The 15,631-nt window shown below is 39.8% G+C and overlaps 1 protein-coding gene across 7 annotated transcripts in view; it reads right to left on the reverse strand.

The window, feature by feature from the left end:
- KIAA0556 (KIAA0556 ortholog) overlaps positions 1–15,631 on the reverse strand; it is a 55,841-nt gene that overhangs the window by 22,746 nt on the left and 17,464 nt on the right. For 6 of the 7 annotated variants that reach the window (XM_027654980.1, XM_027654983.1, XM_027654978.1 and 3 more), the window contains 4 exons: positions 15,333–15,539; positions 11,413–11,553; positions 5,684–6,581; positions 566–1,300 (listed from right to left, as the gene is read on the reverse strand). In XM_027654980.1, coding sequence (XP_027510781.1) covers positions 566–1,300; positions 5,684–6,581; positions 11,413–11,553; positions 15,333–15,539 — 1,981 coding nt within the window. The remainder of the gene's footprint in view (positions 1–565; positions 1,301–5,683; positions 6,582–11,412; positions 11,554–15,332; positions 15,540–15,631) is intronic. The other variant, XM_027654984.1, reaches the window with a different exon arrangement.

Consider the following 15,631-nt stretch of genomic DNA (forward strand, 5'->3'; position numbering starts at 1 on the left):
AATATAGAGAGTGCTAAAAATTATTTTTGGTCCTTCTTTACATTTAATTTGCAAAAAATCGTTTAAAAATAATTTCTGGTACATTGATACTGATTGCTATATTGATTTATTAATTTCTGGTCAATTGATACTGATGCTGCTGTAATCAGTATTTCATTTTTAAACTTACACTGCACAGCAGAAAAAAACTAGAGAATTCAGTCAAATTTTGAACACATAGGAAAGACAATGGGGAAAAAAGCTTCTCCATCACCTTTTCCAAAAGATATTACATGTGAAAAAAAGTAAAAAGCTGAAACTTTTAAATTTCTCATGACCATTTGATATTATTGAAATACAGACACGATGCTAAAGCATGGTTAAGAATGGAGATTAGCTCTGTGTGCTGCTAAAATCCACACTATCAGTGAAGAATGCATTAGTGGGCTTTGCATTATGTTTTTAAATTCAATACTAGACAAAGTGCCAGCTTGCTTTGAAGTGGAAGGCGATAACAAACAAGTGAAATGCATTTGTTTGCATTGTACTGCTGTTCCCACAAAGAAAATAAGAAATGATAGAATACCTCCAGACAACGTTCCTGAGGCCTTTGCAATTTCTCCTTTAAAGATGCATTGTTCATCTAACAGCATGATAATGTCTTTCACACCTCTGAAAGAGTGGATTCGAGATTTATTGTAATTCCAAATCCTAATCATAGCTACCTGACAGGGATTCACAAAGTCAATAAAGATAAAGTGAGGTTTTCCAGGGGTAAATGGTGCCAGCCAGAGATGCATATCATCCTGTGTCCGATTTACCCCATCAATTAGGTTGGTTATTATTCTGGGATCATTCCCATAAGCTGGTAAAATATTTATATCAGGTGGTTCAGCTGTTATTTTTGCAATCTGAACAGGATCTCCTTTAGAACTGAAAACTTCAATTCCATTAAGACCAACATAATGTCTGTCTCCCCACGTTGTTCGAATGTCTATCACTAAGTGCTGCCCATAAGGTAAAACGGGAATTTTAAAATCATTTCCATCATGTGCCTCCACAGCACTTTCTTCCTCTTGCCTCTTGGGTAGTGTTTGCAGTCCCTCTTTCCTCACTTGCTGACATTCTCCGGAGCGGTTGAGTTTCTGTTGGTGGAGGAACTCATCAAAGATATCCCCTTGAAAATCCATGTTCGAGATCCGGCCGCGATGGGAATAATTAAATTTCACCAAGGAGTTCCAGGACTCCTGCAGAGTGTGTTCTTGTTCACTGCACCACTTCGCTCTGGAGGTTGCTACGTCCTTGATGGAAAAGTCTTCATCTGAAAACAACATTACAAAGGCATTTAATGCAGAAGCAGGACTGGGAACAAACCGCTGCGACAGGGACTTTGCAGAACGCTGCTGGTCTTATTCGTGTCACTTACTGTGAAATTCTCCTCCAGCAGCACTTTTATATTGCCTCCCTGTTATGAAGGCTCCATGTCCCAGTTTCTCTTCCCCATTTAGACATAATGAAAACAATCACTTTTAACTATTACAAGAGCACAGCACATGCCATGATCCCAACTGCAACTCTTAAGCTGCGAATTCTTGACTCAACCCTTAAAGAAATTGGGATTTTGCCCAGTGATACTTATTGTGTGGCTGTCACAACAGTTTAAATCATCTGTCTGCACTTCTGCAGATCTTTCATACAGCTGGAAATGGCTGAACTGGTTAATGTAAAGCATTACAGAGAAAAGCTGGTGCTTCCTCTCAAAATCAGCCACGTGGATATAAAGAAAAGTGGTGAGAAAAGGAGGTTCAGCATAAGGAGGATGAGGTGAATGTTGCACTCTGTGCAGGTGATGTCCAAATATTTTTCTCACTTTTCAGCAAGTGTGAGATGTAGGAGGGGTATAGTGACAAAGTATGTAATGGGAATGCAGTGAGGACAACAAATCAGAGGGACACAGTGGGAGCAAAGCACGTTCTCCTTGTGGCTGCACTGGGGAGCTGCTTAATTTCCATCTCAAAACAATTAAGAACAGATAATAACAAAGATTTTCAATAAAACAGTCACTTATGTATTTTCTTCAAATAAATGAAGAAGAGGAAGTGGAGTTCTAAACAATTACAGGCCCGTGGGGCAGATTTTACTCCTGCACCATGTCCTTGGGTGGACACTAAAACAAATGGTTATCAAGAATAAATGCCAATTGCTGTAAAATGCAAAATAATGTTTTCCCAAAAGACTGCTCCCGACTGACTTTTAACTGTGTTTCTGGAAACACTGGAAAGAGGCAATGTTCCTAATCTATCTGTGGCAAATAATCATTTACAGTGGGGACACGTGAGATAGAAATAAGAATTTCAAAGCAAATGGGAAACTACCTGGAAAAGGGTTGCCTTCCAGAATGAAACCCTAGAGTCCAACCTGGCCCTTCCTCCCTACCCCACAAGGGAAATGTAGATATGAAGAAAAATTTCATATTTCAGAGAACATCAGTCATTTCTAAGTCCCCTTCTTGCTCAAACCACTGTCAGTACAGACACTCCAGAGGTGGGTGATCCCAAACAGTATATCCCAGAGCCTCACAATTTACCTGGGGAAGACACTGTATATATCTTTATCATTTCAAAATGTCAAAGCTTGAAAATTTCAGGATGAGCAGAATAGGATGAGCAGAATAGGATGAGAAGAGTATTTGACATCCATTGACTTGCCTTGTTTGGGAGAGTTTTTCCCTTCCCTTGTTAATTTTTTTTTAAACGTCAAGTACTTCAAACAGCCCAGAGATTACAATTCTAAAGCACTTCTGAGGCAGTTCAATGGGAGGTTAACAGGTTTGTTAGCTGCATTAAGGAGTGACAACAGGAGAAGTGAAGCTTTGAAAGGGAAGCAGAGAGAGCCCAAAAGCAGAGCCCAGTGGCTGAAGCTATTTGGTTTTTTTTTTTAAGAATTTAAAATGTAATATTTTATAATGACACTTCGAACTTCCACCTCCTCTGTGGGTTTAGGATGGGTGTCTTCAACCACCAAGTCCCCCATCTTGCTTCTGATGGCAACACACACCATACAATTCCTCTCAAAACTTTCCTAAACTACATTTTGGGCCAAGACTACCTTGAAGAAAACACCTTTCTTCTCCCTCTGTTGTGTTAATCTCTTTTCTACTCCCTGCAGTTATAAATAGCAATCATATTTCCATGCTGCAATCACATGCTTCATTTCCCAAATCATCCTAAAAGCTCTCTTCTGTATCTGTTCCACTTTGTAATCAGCTTTCCTGAAAATGGATGATCAGAGCTGCAGTTTTCCAACTGACGTCTCACAAGTGGCTGTGCTGAGATATTAACATTTCCCTAACTCTCCCAAAAGCCTGTGCTGATCCATCCTGGGAGTGCTCTGCTCCAATCACCCTGCGTCACACCAGCCTTTCACACTCAATCTGCCATCAGCTACTCAACCATGATCCTTCCCTTCCTCGGTCATTTGCAATTGATGATTACTCAGCTTACAACTTCATTTTTGGTTATTAGTCCCCAAGTGAGCCTGCAAAGCAGTACTATGGAATTGCATTCCACTGCTTCAGTCCTCAAGCTCATCCTTCTGCGAGTTCTTCAATCTTCTTAACTCATAATAACCCAAATTATATGTTATTTGCTAATTTTATCAGCAGACTCCCATCATTTCCTTTGCACATTAAACCGGTTATCAAAGAAAAATTGATGTTTTTATAGCAACATTAACTCGAGGCAAGCATGTACGTGCTATTTCTAATTTCTGTTGTTCTTATTATTCTTCACTGAGTGACCAAAGCTGTGCTGTGACACTGGTAGGAGGCTCTGCAGCCTTCCCTTTGTCACACACTTCCATTGGGAAGCTGCACTTCCCTCAGTCCTGTGCCAATTAAAATCCACCACTCTCACAGAAACACTTAAAACCGTTTCCCTGTTGTTAAAGCTCACTCAGCTCCACTTTGAAGATGGTTTTACCCTGCACAGCACAGTGGAGAGAGAACAAAAGCTGCTGGATGGCTGCAATTTTCCCAGGGACAAAAACATATCGGAAGCTTTAAGCACCACATGAAATAATCTGCTCTGAGCAAAATTAGAGGACACTGTATAGATCCATGATAACCTTCATCTTATACCTTATATTAAAACTCCAACATTGTTTCCATTTTTGGAACTGAACAGAAATTCCCAAGGTGGGATTTATTTACAGTTTCCATAATTTTAAGGTTTTAATCTAACAAAGATAACGTAAAATCCGTGAAACAGCAAAAGGGCTGTGGCGAGTGGGTGGGTGAAGGGAAGATGGCAGTTATTCCAAATACTTCCCTATTTCTCTCTTCTTTGAGGTATAACTTCAGATGCACTGATGAAATTGCTGTTTTCTTCACAGAGGGTCAAAGAACAAAAAATTCAGACATCCTAAGTTTAAAAAAAGCATTTTCTCGCCTTTGCCTGAAAAAAATCATGCAGCACCTGCTGCAGAATTTGAACTGGCACTTCAAATACATTTAGTTACATTTCCTGTCCCTAATGACCATTACTTTAATGTAAACACTCAAATTCAATACCCAGCAAGCTACACTTTCATGCAAATTGTTTTGATGCGAAATCACAACCAAAATTTCCATTTGTAGTTTTGTACCATCTTATTCCAATTCCCTGGGTCCTGTTGTCCTTGTTGTGCCAGACTCTCTTCATTTGAGACAAGATATTGAATGCTGAAGAATTACAGGATGCCAAAGAAGGATATGAAAAGCCCAAAAACCCAGGAATCAGAGTGACATGGCTTGAAACTGAAAAGCTGAGACCAAAAATAAATCCTGCAAAGTTGGTTAAAAGGGAGACAAAGTAGAACCTGTGGGTAAGAAATTCTATTCTTCTGGTATTTACAGTTGTTAAACACAAAAATATTACCCCAGACCCAGAAAGTTTCTTAGCCATGGATTGCCAGAGGTTGGGAGAGAGCAGGAACTTCAGAAGTTGCCCAGTTCTCATACTCTTCCCTGGGGAAACACTGTTGGCTACTGCCAACATAACCACGCAAATCTGGATCCTCCACTTCCAATGGGATCCAGGCGAACTCAAAAAGGTTTGGAGAAAGATGACAAGGATAATCAAAAGGCACGGAGCAGATAACAGATAAATTTACTAGAAAACTCTTCATAAATAAGATGTCTGAGGGTGAGGTTTGTAAAGTCATGAGCAGTGAAAGTCATGAGCAGTTTTCCACTCACTCTGAATAAATATATTCAGAATATATTCTCACTGAGAAAGACACAAACCTACTACACAAATAAATTCTGTAAATTTACTCACTAACTTGAGGACACACTCTTCTTTATCTTTTTGCAGATATTAATTGATATTAGCAAACATTTGCTGTCTGCAGGAACTGTCAATTCTTGGAATATAATTTACTGAAATTTAGTCTTCCATCTGCTCCAAATAAATAAATATCCACTAAATCAGAATGTAAATTTTTCTCAGAAGAGTATTTCACATCAGGTGTGGGACAAGTAGAGAGACTCTGAGTATTATCAGAGTATGAATGAGGAAAATACCACAAGTAGCAAAACTAAAATCCCCCTGGCTATACTTCCAGGAATCTCAGGAGGTCACTTCCACTTATAAATGAGTTTGTGCTGCTGAAAAATGGAGAACATGTCAGCACCTGCACTGAGGTTGCTATTGTGACCTCTTACCTTTGAGGGCAGAATCCTCTTCTCCAAGATTTATAGTGTTTAATCCCAGCTTTTTACCACATCTGACACTTCTCCTTCCACTCGTAGGGTACTGTGAGCTGCAGCAATTCCTGTTAGAAAGCTGCTCCAAAATGTCTAAGCCCACATCACCATCCTTTTTGGCCAGCATTAGTGACCTCTCATCTCCATTTGCATTCCTACTACTGGGTCTTCCCAGTTCATTTCTCTGACATTTGACATCCTCATTTGGCAGGTCTGAGAAGTTTTTCATGATTCCATCTGACTGTGTTTGAAATCTCGAGCTTAAACTACGTTCTGTAGCAAGCCAGGAAGGCTTCTGCTTACTGGGAGTAACATGACTGTTCTCAGTTACTTGGGAAGATGACTGTAACCAAGGTGGAAGTGCACCTGTGGAATCAGACAATTTTCTCCCTGTTAACTTTTCCATTTGTTCGCTCAGAGAAAGTTCATCATCAGACTGAACGTGCTCTGCAACTGCTGCTACTGCTGAATTCTCTCTGGCATCTTTTATACAAACTTGAGATGGGAATGCTTTTAGATCATCCTCTAACTCAGGCAAATTTTTCTTTGTAAAGCTGATTGAGTTCATTTTATGCTTAAGAAGATTTTCTTCTGGCGGGGATTTCCAGTTTAGTGAAGTACTGCTTGATTCTGAGCATTTGAAATGTAGGTTTGCTTTCTCATCTGTGACTGCAGGTGCATTTACTTCTTTCCTTTCACCTGAGGGAGATGCAGAGGTATCTTGCTTGTGATCTGTAAGGTCAATTGTAGTGTTATGGTCAGCAAAGAGATCTCCAGAGGCTCTCTCTAATTCACCCTCAAATACAAGGTTCTCATCAATGTATAACTTCACCTTCTTTGCTCCAACATCAAGGTCCTACAAAAATAAAAGTGTAAAGATTTCAATTAAGCTTTGAAGTGTTAGATATCACTGTTCTGGGACTCTGACACTTGAACACTTAATCAATAGACAGATGAAAACAATTAAACCCTGTGTCAGTTACATGCTTTTGACTACCGTTCAATCTAAAGCTCAAACAACTGTGGGATATTTAAGATTTTATTTAAAAGGACTGAAAGCCCTGCTAGACACTACTATGAACCATTTCATCTGACAAGGTTTGATTATTTAGAAAAGCTTGAGGGAAGAAGCCTAGATTAAGTATAAATATATTTGATCAGCATATAAATTCCAGAGGCACATTTTGTTTCAGCATCTGGAAGATTCACCACTTTCACGACACGTTCCACAGTGAACAACCACCCAGATCAAAGCCACTGGAGTTAAAAAGAGTTACAAAGAAATAACAGAGCTAGAAAGGACAGCAAAAAAAAAAAATCATCCAGTCCATCTTTTTCCACTGAAGAATGTAAAATAACCTATACCATTGAGAAGAAATCTGTTTTTAACAGTTTCCAACTAATCTGCCTTGATAGCCTATCCCAACACTTAACTAGCCTTTTAAATAGAAGGCCTTTATCTCAGACACAATTCTGCCACTCACAACTTTATCTCTGTGTTCTCCTTCTCTGTGGCACCGACCAATACCTGATTTTTTCATTCCATTGAAGTTGGAACTAATGTTCTTTCTATTCTCTTCACCATTTCGATCTAACCCTTTCTCCTCCTTGACAAAAATACCATTATCTTCAAAGAAAATATAGAAGATGAGACAAAATCCATCTCCTTTCTGTTCTCTAACTTTCAGTAACGTGTCCATCTCGTGGAGCCTTTAAAAGACTCTCTGTTCTTTCCTTCTTTTCATGAAAACTAAGAAGCTTTGCATGAAAGTAAGAAGTTTCAGTTTCATCCCTCTTGTTCATCTCCTGGATGTCAGTTCTCTTTGAATACTGATGTAAATTTTCCTCTGCTTCCAGCCTAAACCAGTTACTCCTTCCCCTACAAATACAAATGCCTCTGGCTCTTCACTCCTGAAGACACTTGTTTAAGGCTTAAAAGTCTTTATAGTGTCTATTGTCTTGTTTTCCAAACAATAGCACGTGTGAGGCAAAAAATGTAATATGGACCTACCCACAGGAAAAGGAGAAGATGCAGGGATAACAAGAAAGCTACAGCTGAGGGAGGGAAGCAGGTGTAGGTATGTGAGACACACTCCTGATAGGGAAAGATAACCTTCAGTAACTTCTCAAAGAACAGCTGTAAACCCAGTTTAATTGGCCATTATGGCACAGCTGCCTGTGGAACTCCACGAGTCTCATAAAGTGCTATAAGCCTGTACTGATGCATTTGGCCATAAAACGTGATATTTTTTCCCCTTGAATGAGGACACTGATAGATTGCTCTAACTGGGGATCAAAACACTTCAATAATTATATCTATAAAAAACTACCTGCGTGGCTTTGCCTGAAATTATGATGAGGAAGAGAAAGACTATCAGGATGCCCCAGTAATGTTATTTTTTAAATTTCTGTATGTCTGGACTGCCAATGTCCTCCTTAAATGCTGGAGATTTCAGATATTCACGGCTGAATTTGGGATAACTGCAACATTTCTACATAATATCCCAGCCTCTACTGCTGTTAGGAACACTCAGCTCTCAGTTCTGCATTTTTACCTAGGGACGGATAGAAACTGCATGGGACAACAGAAATACACATGTTCATTTGAAAAGCATTTGTCAATGTCATCTTTTTAAATTAAAATCAGCAACCTTAAGAGCAACTTGTTTTGAAATCAAACCCACTCCACTCACCAGTACCAGAGAAGGACAGAAAACATAACAAAAATGAGAGGGTGGAGGTCATTTTCCCTGAAGGAGGCACAGTCAAGCCCAGAAAAGGGCCAGTCACTTCAAAATTACTATTTCAGTCAGTGGGAAAAGACTTCCTGTTCTCTGATGCTTTGGAATATCTGAGACAGGTATTTTAGGAAGCAAAAGAGGTGTCTGAAGTGTATCCAGATGAACCAGGCAAAGCTACGGATATTTGTAGGACAATAGAGACAGACTGAACTGGGGCAGGCATTAGTAACAGCTGATAGCTCAGGAAAACCATCTACTCAGGAAGAACCAGGAAAAGAGCTAATGAAAATCTTTTGCACCAAAATCTTAAAGCAGACTGAGCCTCAGGGAAGAAAAACATGAACAGATCTCAGAGACTCCGAGAACAAACATATGCAGGCACAAGACTAAGAACTGCTCTTTTTCATTCCCTCCCACCCCTCTTCTGAGCTTTCAGTTGCTTAGTGATCAGTTCTGGTGGGAAAGATTGACACCATGGTTTAGCTTCCCTGGTACCACTGCTCTGCTCTCCTGGAGCATGAGGAGGCTGGAAAAGTCCCTTCCACATGGGTAATTCCATCCTCTAAACAAATACCCAATGTTTCATCCAAGGCAGTTTTTTTTTCCTCCTGGAAGAGTGATTAAAATGGCACAATGTCTCAGAACAAGCAGGGAGGTGTGATCAGCATCAGAAAGGAAAAAAAAAGATTTTGTGGAAGTAATTCTACAGTTTCTCTTGGTGTTCCTTCCCAGCTTGCACCTTCAGCCCTCAGAGTGCCTGCTGGGATAGTGCCTCCCAGTGAGACAACAAGGATGGAATTTCTGGCCATTTCAGGGATATTTATGCACGAAGGACAAAGCATAAAACCAGAGGCACTTTTCTGAGAATTACCCCTGGATAAAGGACTTGAAATTGCTTCTGCCTGATTTCTCACAGAAGTGTGAAAAAGAAGGAGCAATAGAAAAGAAGTCAAGAATGAGAAGAAAAAAAGTTTTTCTATAGAACTAATTGTGCTGTAAGAAAGCTGCTGCAGCCTTACAGTCAATCAAGTGGTAATCCAGCACTGACAAATCTCCAGCTCAAGAGAACGGACATGAGCATATGCACAGGAGGAACACACATATAGGCAACCACTTGAAGAAGAAAATGAACCAACTGGAGAGCAACTAAGACCTTAATGCATTAAAGTATTGATTCCACTCACAGATTTGTGAAGACACACCACAGACATTATATTGGATCTTACAAAAAGTTTTGACAGCAACGAGTAACGATGCAATTTCAAGACTGTAGCAAGTACTTCTAAAATGTCTGACTATTGCAGACAAGTTTGAAAAGAACTGGCTGCCCTTTCTTACACTTCTTCCCTTCTTGCAGACTAAAAATGACCTCCTTTTTTGCAGATCTCATCTGAAGTAAATAAAGGCAAGATGAAGCATCTTCTGAGACCTTCCCTGTAATTCAATGAATCGAGGAATCTATGGCAATGATGTCATCAGACTTTTACAGCCTCCTTCAAACATATTTTTTCTCCTTCTAGACTCAAGTTCCAAAGCTCAAACATACAAAAGTACTGGCCTGACTTAATTTTTTGCCTATTTTTGCAAGAAGTATTTGGGCACCTCTGGCTTAGGTGTCGTTTGAGGGGGGAAAAGGCAGTAAGAACGATTACGAAAATCCACACGGAAATCTGGCTCTGGACTTACACTAGCAGGAAGAAAATTGTTAGCTAATTATATTTTTGGGGTTTATACTTCTCAGACAAAACTTCCTCATGACAAATTACAGAACTAGGCAGAACTGCCTGCTATTCTTTCACCTTAAGGATAATGAGACATTTCTTTAATAAGTATAAACTGCTGCACTTCCACCAAAATCCATGGGATTACACTCCCAGTGGATTTTAGAGATTGCCTCATAGCAGTTTATTAAAAAAGCAGTGCCTTGACACACAGACATCCATTTCTCTGTTCTTCCTGCATTATATTCAGGAGGTTTGGTAACAAATCCTACCATTACCTCCAAGAACAGCATCCCTTTCGCACACTCTAATGATGATGGAACATTCTGCAGACTGCAATTTTAGTGGAAAAAGCTATTAAAATTCCAGGAAAACAAATATAAATCATGTAATAGTAAACTTGTATAAGCTGCCCCTTCCATGGCCATTTCCATATGTATAAATTACCATATGTGCTTATATAAGAACATGGATGAGAGCAAAACCAGAGGGATAAACCCTCTTATTCATAATCCAGGACAGCAAATCCTCTTTGATCCAGTACCTGGGATTTCTTTCTTAACACTGCAGTGTACAAACAAGAATAATTTTCATGGTGACATTCAAACACAGAGACAAGAGACCATCTGCCATCTGCCATGATATGTCTCTCTTCTAACAGTAGATTGTTTTATTATGAGCACACAGTAGTGGAGTTTTTAATTGTCCCTGGCCATGGTAGGGGGGCTGGAACTAGATGGTCTTTAAGGTCCTTCCAACCCAAACCAATTTGTGATTCTAATTAAAGCAACAAACCCAAACTTGAGCAACAGTCAGCCTATTTACATTTATATACATGAGAAAACACATATTTAAACACATAGTTAGATTGTGATAGAACAACTGAGAGTCCTGAATATTAAGATGCACTTACCTTCAAATCTTTATCTCACCACAGTAAAGGATTAAGTGACACAATACACAAGCCTTTTATTAGGTCTTTAGAGATCTTTAATAGCTTTGAAAGAAAATGCTCATTGTCTATGAAAACATTATCACCACATTGTTTCCACTTACAATTAAGACAGAAGCAAATTTCACAGCAGACAGGGACACCTCATAGCTCCTATTTTGTTAGAGAAAATTATATCTATTTTTATTTCATGCTTTTAGAAAGAAGAGCAAACTGAATTTCCCTAGGCAAGGCAGAGCAAAGGTACAGAGTAGTTGAGAAAAGACTACTTACACTGGGAGTTGTTGTGCTGTAATTCCAAATCTTGATCTTGGATATACCAAAGTCACATGACCGGGTGGGATTGCGGATAACAAAGTACAGTTGGATGGGCGGATGGAAAGGGCACATCCAGAGGCAGCTTTCCTTCCTGAGCTAAAAACACACAAGCAGACTGTCACTAACTCTTCCTCCTCAAGCAAGGGTTTTAATTTTAATTAACTCCCCACCCCACGGCAGAATACGCAGAGATTAGAAAATTCAATAAAATCTACTACGTAAGAGCAAAACCTCAACCTCATTTCCCGGCAGCAAATCCGACTCTCCTGCCTCTAAGGCAGCTCCCAAGAACCTGACAATGAGATAAAGGTCAGCTGCTCGCTGTCCCAGGGAGGCATCTGCACACTCACAAACCACAGGCAGCCTGCCCTGCTTTGGAACTGCAGGGTCAGAGCAAGCCCAGTTTATTTTAATCAAATTAATCAGCTTTGCCTGTACTAGAGGGGATCACTGAGCACAATGGACACTGGACAATCATTCCATGATTTCTTCCTGTGCTTACATTTCTGGTTTGCTCTCTAAAGAGGGAAATCTTATAGAATTTTACTTTATTGCCTGCCTCTATTTTAATCAGGCTTTGCAGACAGCCAACATCACTTACAGATCTATTCCTTGGAGCTATATAGAACTCTACATTTCATATTTTCCAAGATATCACAGAAACTCCCAACATGAATTTTACATACAACTGGCAATCAAGAGACTTAAAAGTACCAATTCTGAAAACTGTAAAGAACTGCTACCTCTATGTGTTCAGAAGTGGAGTAAAAGGATGTGTGGCACCTCAGAAAGAGGCAAGGAGGAAAGAGTTTCAGAATCAAAATGCTGAATATTAATATACTTGATGTCAAATGTTATCACAAAACAGAGATGAAGAAGGGCACAAAGGGAATAGACATGCAGGTAACATTTCAGTGATCTGAGATGAGGAGATAAATTAGCCCCCTTCTGTTCTCAAGGATACACAGTACATACAGTGACACAGTAGGTACACAGTCAGTATTTTTCCACATCCTCTCACTCTGAAGTGAGTCTTTCAGATTTTCCTGAAGGCAGTAATCATAAAACTTTCCTCCTGTGTACTTCAGCTGTGTGCCTAATGATGGTGAGGACAGAGCTCTGCAGCCTGTTCAGAGATATCCTGAATAGATCCACTTCTCACAGTGGTCATCTCCACATTCCAAACTCCCCCAGGTCACGATGTCTCTGCCCCAGAAGCCTCTCAAAAAGCTTTGGGAGACTGTTGTTGTGTGTAATGTCAGCTTGGGGTAAAAACAGCCACAGGAGTGCCAGACAGGTTTAATACTTTCTATTGAAGAACAGAAAGATGCCTCTTAACATGAAAGGAATGAAAGATAGCCTTCAAATCAGTGTGAACCCAACTCCAGGGTCAACTTCAAAGCTGCATCATGTTTTTGAAGTCATACTATGAACGAGAATGGTTAAAAAATAATTTCCCAACAGCATAGAATATCTGATGAGCAATCTACCTGCAGACCTCTCCAGCCAGGACCTGATGCCCCAGAAATCAATAGGTTCTGGTGTGTACTGAGAGCCAGAGGTGCCTTCACAGGAGGGTACCTGATTCAGCACCAAAATGGACTCTGGAAAGAATTCTCCATGCTTCTCACCAGTTTCTCTGTAAAGCTGCACATGACCCTCCAAACAACAGGAGGTACATCAGAGCCAGGCCAGTACTGTGAGTGAGAGGCACAGAGATCTCTGGTTTATCAGTGGAAGTAACCACTTAGGACTGGGGTTACACAAACTCACAGGTGTTACAGTCCCCATCAGCATGTCAAAGACCTGACACCACAAACCGAAGGCACCTTGAAGAATCCATGCCAAAACTCTCAAAACTGTGGAGGATTCTCATGTTTTATCACCAAGAGTGACGGTGATGCCTTTGCCTTCACATGAGGTACTTGAGTCTGGGGTTACTGTCTATGCAAACAGAGCTGGAAAATCCAGCCCAAAAATTCTTTGAACCATCAGGGTGAACAGGTTAAGGAGTTGGAATTCAAACTGGATCAAGGCGAAAAGGGAGAGTGGAAACCTCTAGTCTTAGATTTTGTGGGACACTGCTTTGTGTGGGCACTGAAGGTACACCTGATGGAGAGCAAAGGAAGACTCAAGCAGTGTGAAGGGGAATGATGTGGGTCTAAGGGTTCACCATTGGGAAGAAATACCCTTGTTAGATATTTCTAGAATTACAGTTACCTGTCCTTGTTATTCTGAGGTTTAAAAGATATATATATGTGTATAAGAATCAAAAAGGTTTACAGGAAACAATTTCAATGCAATACCTAATCTATGTCTTATTAAGCATTATCGCAGAATCCCAGAATGGTTTGGGTTTGAAGGGATTTTAAAGATCACCTTGTTCCACCTCTGCCATGGGCAGGGACACCTTCCACTAGCCCAGGTTACTCCAAGCCCCCTCCAACCTGGCCTGGAACACTTCCAGGGATGGGGCAGCCACAGCTTCTCTGGGCAACCTGTGCCAGGGCCTCCCCACCCTCGCCCTATTTCTTCCTTATCTCTAATCTAAATCGAGTTAGGAGAGAGCACCTGATGTTCTGCCAGGCATTTTGTTCTTTTACAGTATATCACAAAGTACAAGGAAGGAGGCAATTCAAGTGCTCTTCTTAGAAGTCTGCAAAGGTAATAAATAAACTAATAAAATAAAATCCCTGATGTTCAGTAAGACAATCTATTGTCTATTCTCAAAGACAAATGTACACCTAAATGAACAAAGATGGAAGTGTTTTAAGCATGGTAAAAGGAGTTTTCCACGTAATAAGTTTTTATGTCAAGTTTTCATTCTCTTGAAAATATGAGTTGCTTGGAGATTGATTCATTTATCGGGTTTTCTAATGCACCCAAAAGCTCTCCTGAAATGTACACAAACTGGAAATGCTGTCTGACTTCTGAAAGAACCTGCAGCTCAGGTATCACATGCCCAAATCCTAAGACTGTATTCCCTGTCCAGATTGCATCTTGGATGCAATACCCTTCCAGCTTCAAGAGAGGAGATTACAGTGTCACAAATCAAAGGAATATATTAATCAATGAAATGTAAAACCTCATTACTTAAGAATAATGGGATATATAAATATATGAGTAATGCTGAGAATAACAGGTTTATAATGGCTTAATGAAGGTATTACCACATAATTTATAATTAGCTGGAGAGTCTGAGAGTCACTACTACTACTACTGAGTGCCAGACACACAGCCTGTAAAGGAGAATGGATATTTAGAGACCACACTGTTCAGGAGACAGTAAGAAAGATGTTTCAAGTAAAAATATTTGTCTGGAAATAATACTCCATATTGAGTTTCAAGTAACTTCAAAACACTGCGCATTTTCCCTCTTTCTACTCTCTTATAAAATTCATATTAAACATCTGAAAAAAATCAGCAGTGAAGCTCCTACACCTTGAGACCACAAGAATTACTTCAGTTTATCAGCACACACACTCTAAAAAGGTGAAATTTACTGTTCTCAAAGTTTTGTGATCTTGTTCTACAGCACAAAACTTAAAAACTGAATGTGTTCTTTTACTCAGGACAATGCCACAGAGTTAATACATAAGGAGGCAGAGTTAAAGATTCCTCCATTCAATTGTTTAGTTAAGCAAGTCAGGCAAATTAATCAAACACTGTTCTAAAGCAAAGTTATAACTGAATACCAACATCTTGGATAGGAAAGCAGGATTTGTTAATAATAGGCAATATTTGTAGTCTTTTAAATTATCATAGTTGTTATGCAGTCAGGTTCAAAATGCAATCATGTTTCTGAACAAAAAACCTGGTGATAGAGTATTATATTATAATGAGAGATTTTAATATCCAGGACTAGGCTGTCTTACATTTAAATTCTTATTGACCAGGCAGCACAAATCCCCTGGGTTGTCAGCATTTCGAATGTCCACATCATGGGGAGACACAAAGATCTTCTCGTCGTGTAAATCAAAGAATTCCACCTGGCTCAGGCCCACGTTTCCTGGATTTCCCCAGTTAGAAAGCAGTTCCATAGTCACATAAATGGCATCATGCACTTCCATGTTGGCTGTCACCTGGACCAAAATGAAATATGGTAAAAACCTTAAGTGACAAAACAGTAAAGTGTGGAACAAAACAAACGCTGTTCAGATTGCAACACTGATGG

Source organism: Corapipo altera, unplaced genomic scaffold (genome assembly GCF_003945725.1).
Source record: "Corapipo altera isolate COAL_440 unplaced genomic scaffold, ASM394572v1 98, whole genome shotgun sequence".
Lineage (NCBI taxonomy): Eukaryota > Metazoa > Chordata > Aves > Passeriformes > Pipridae > Corapipo > Corapipo altera.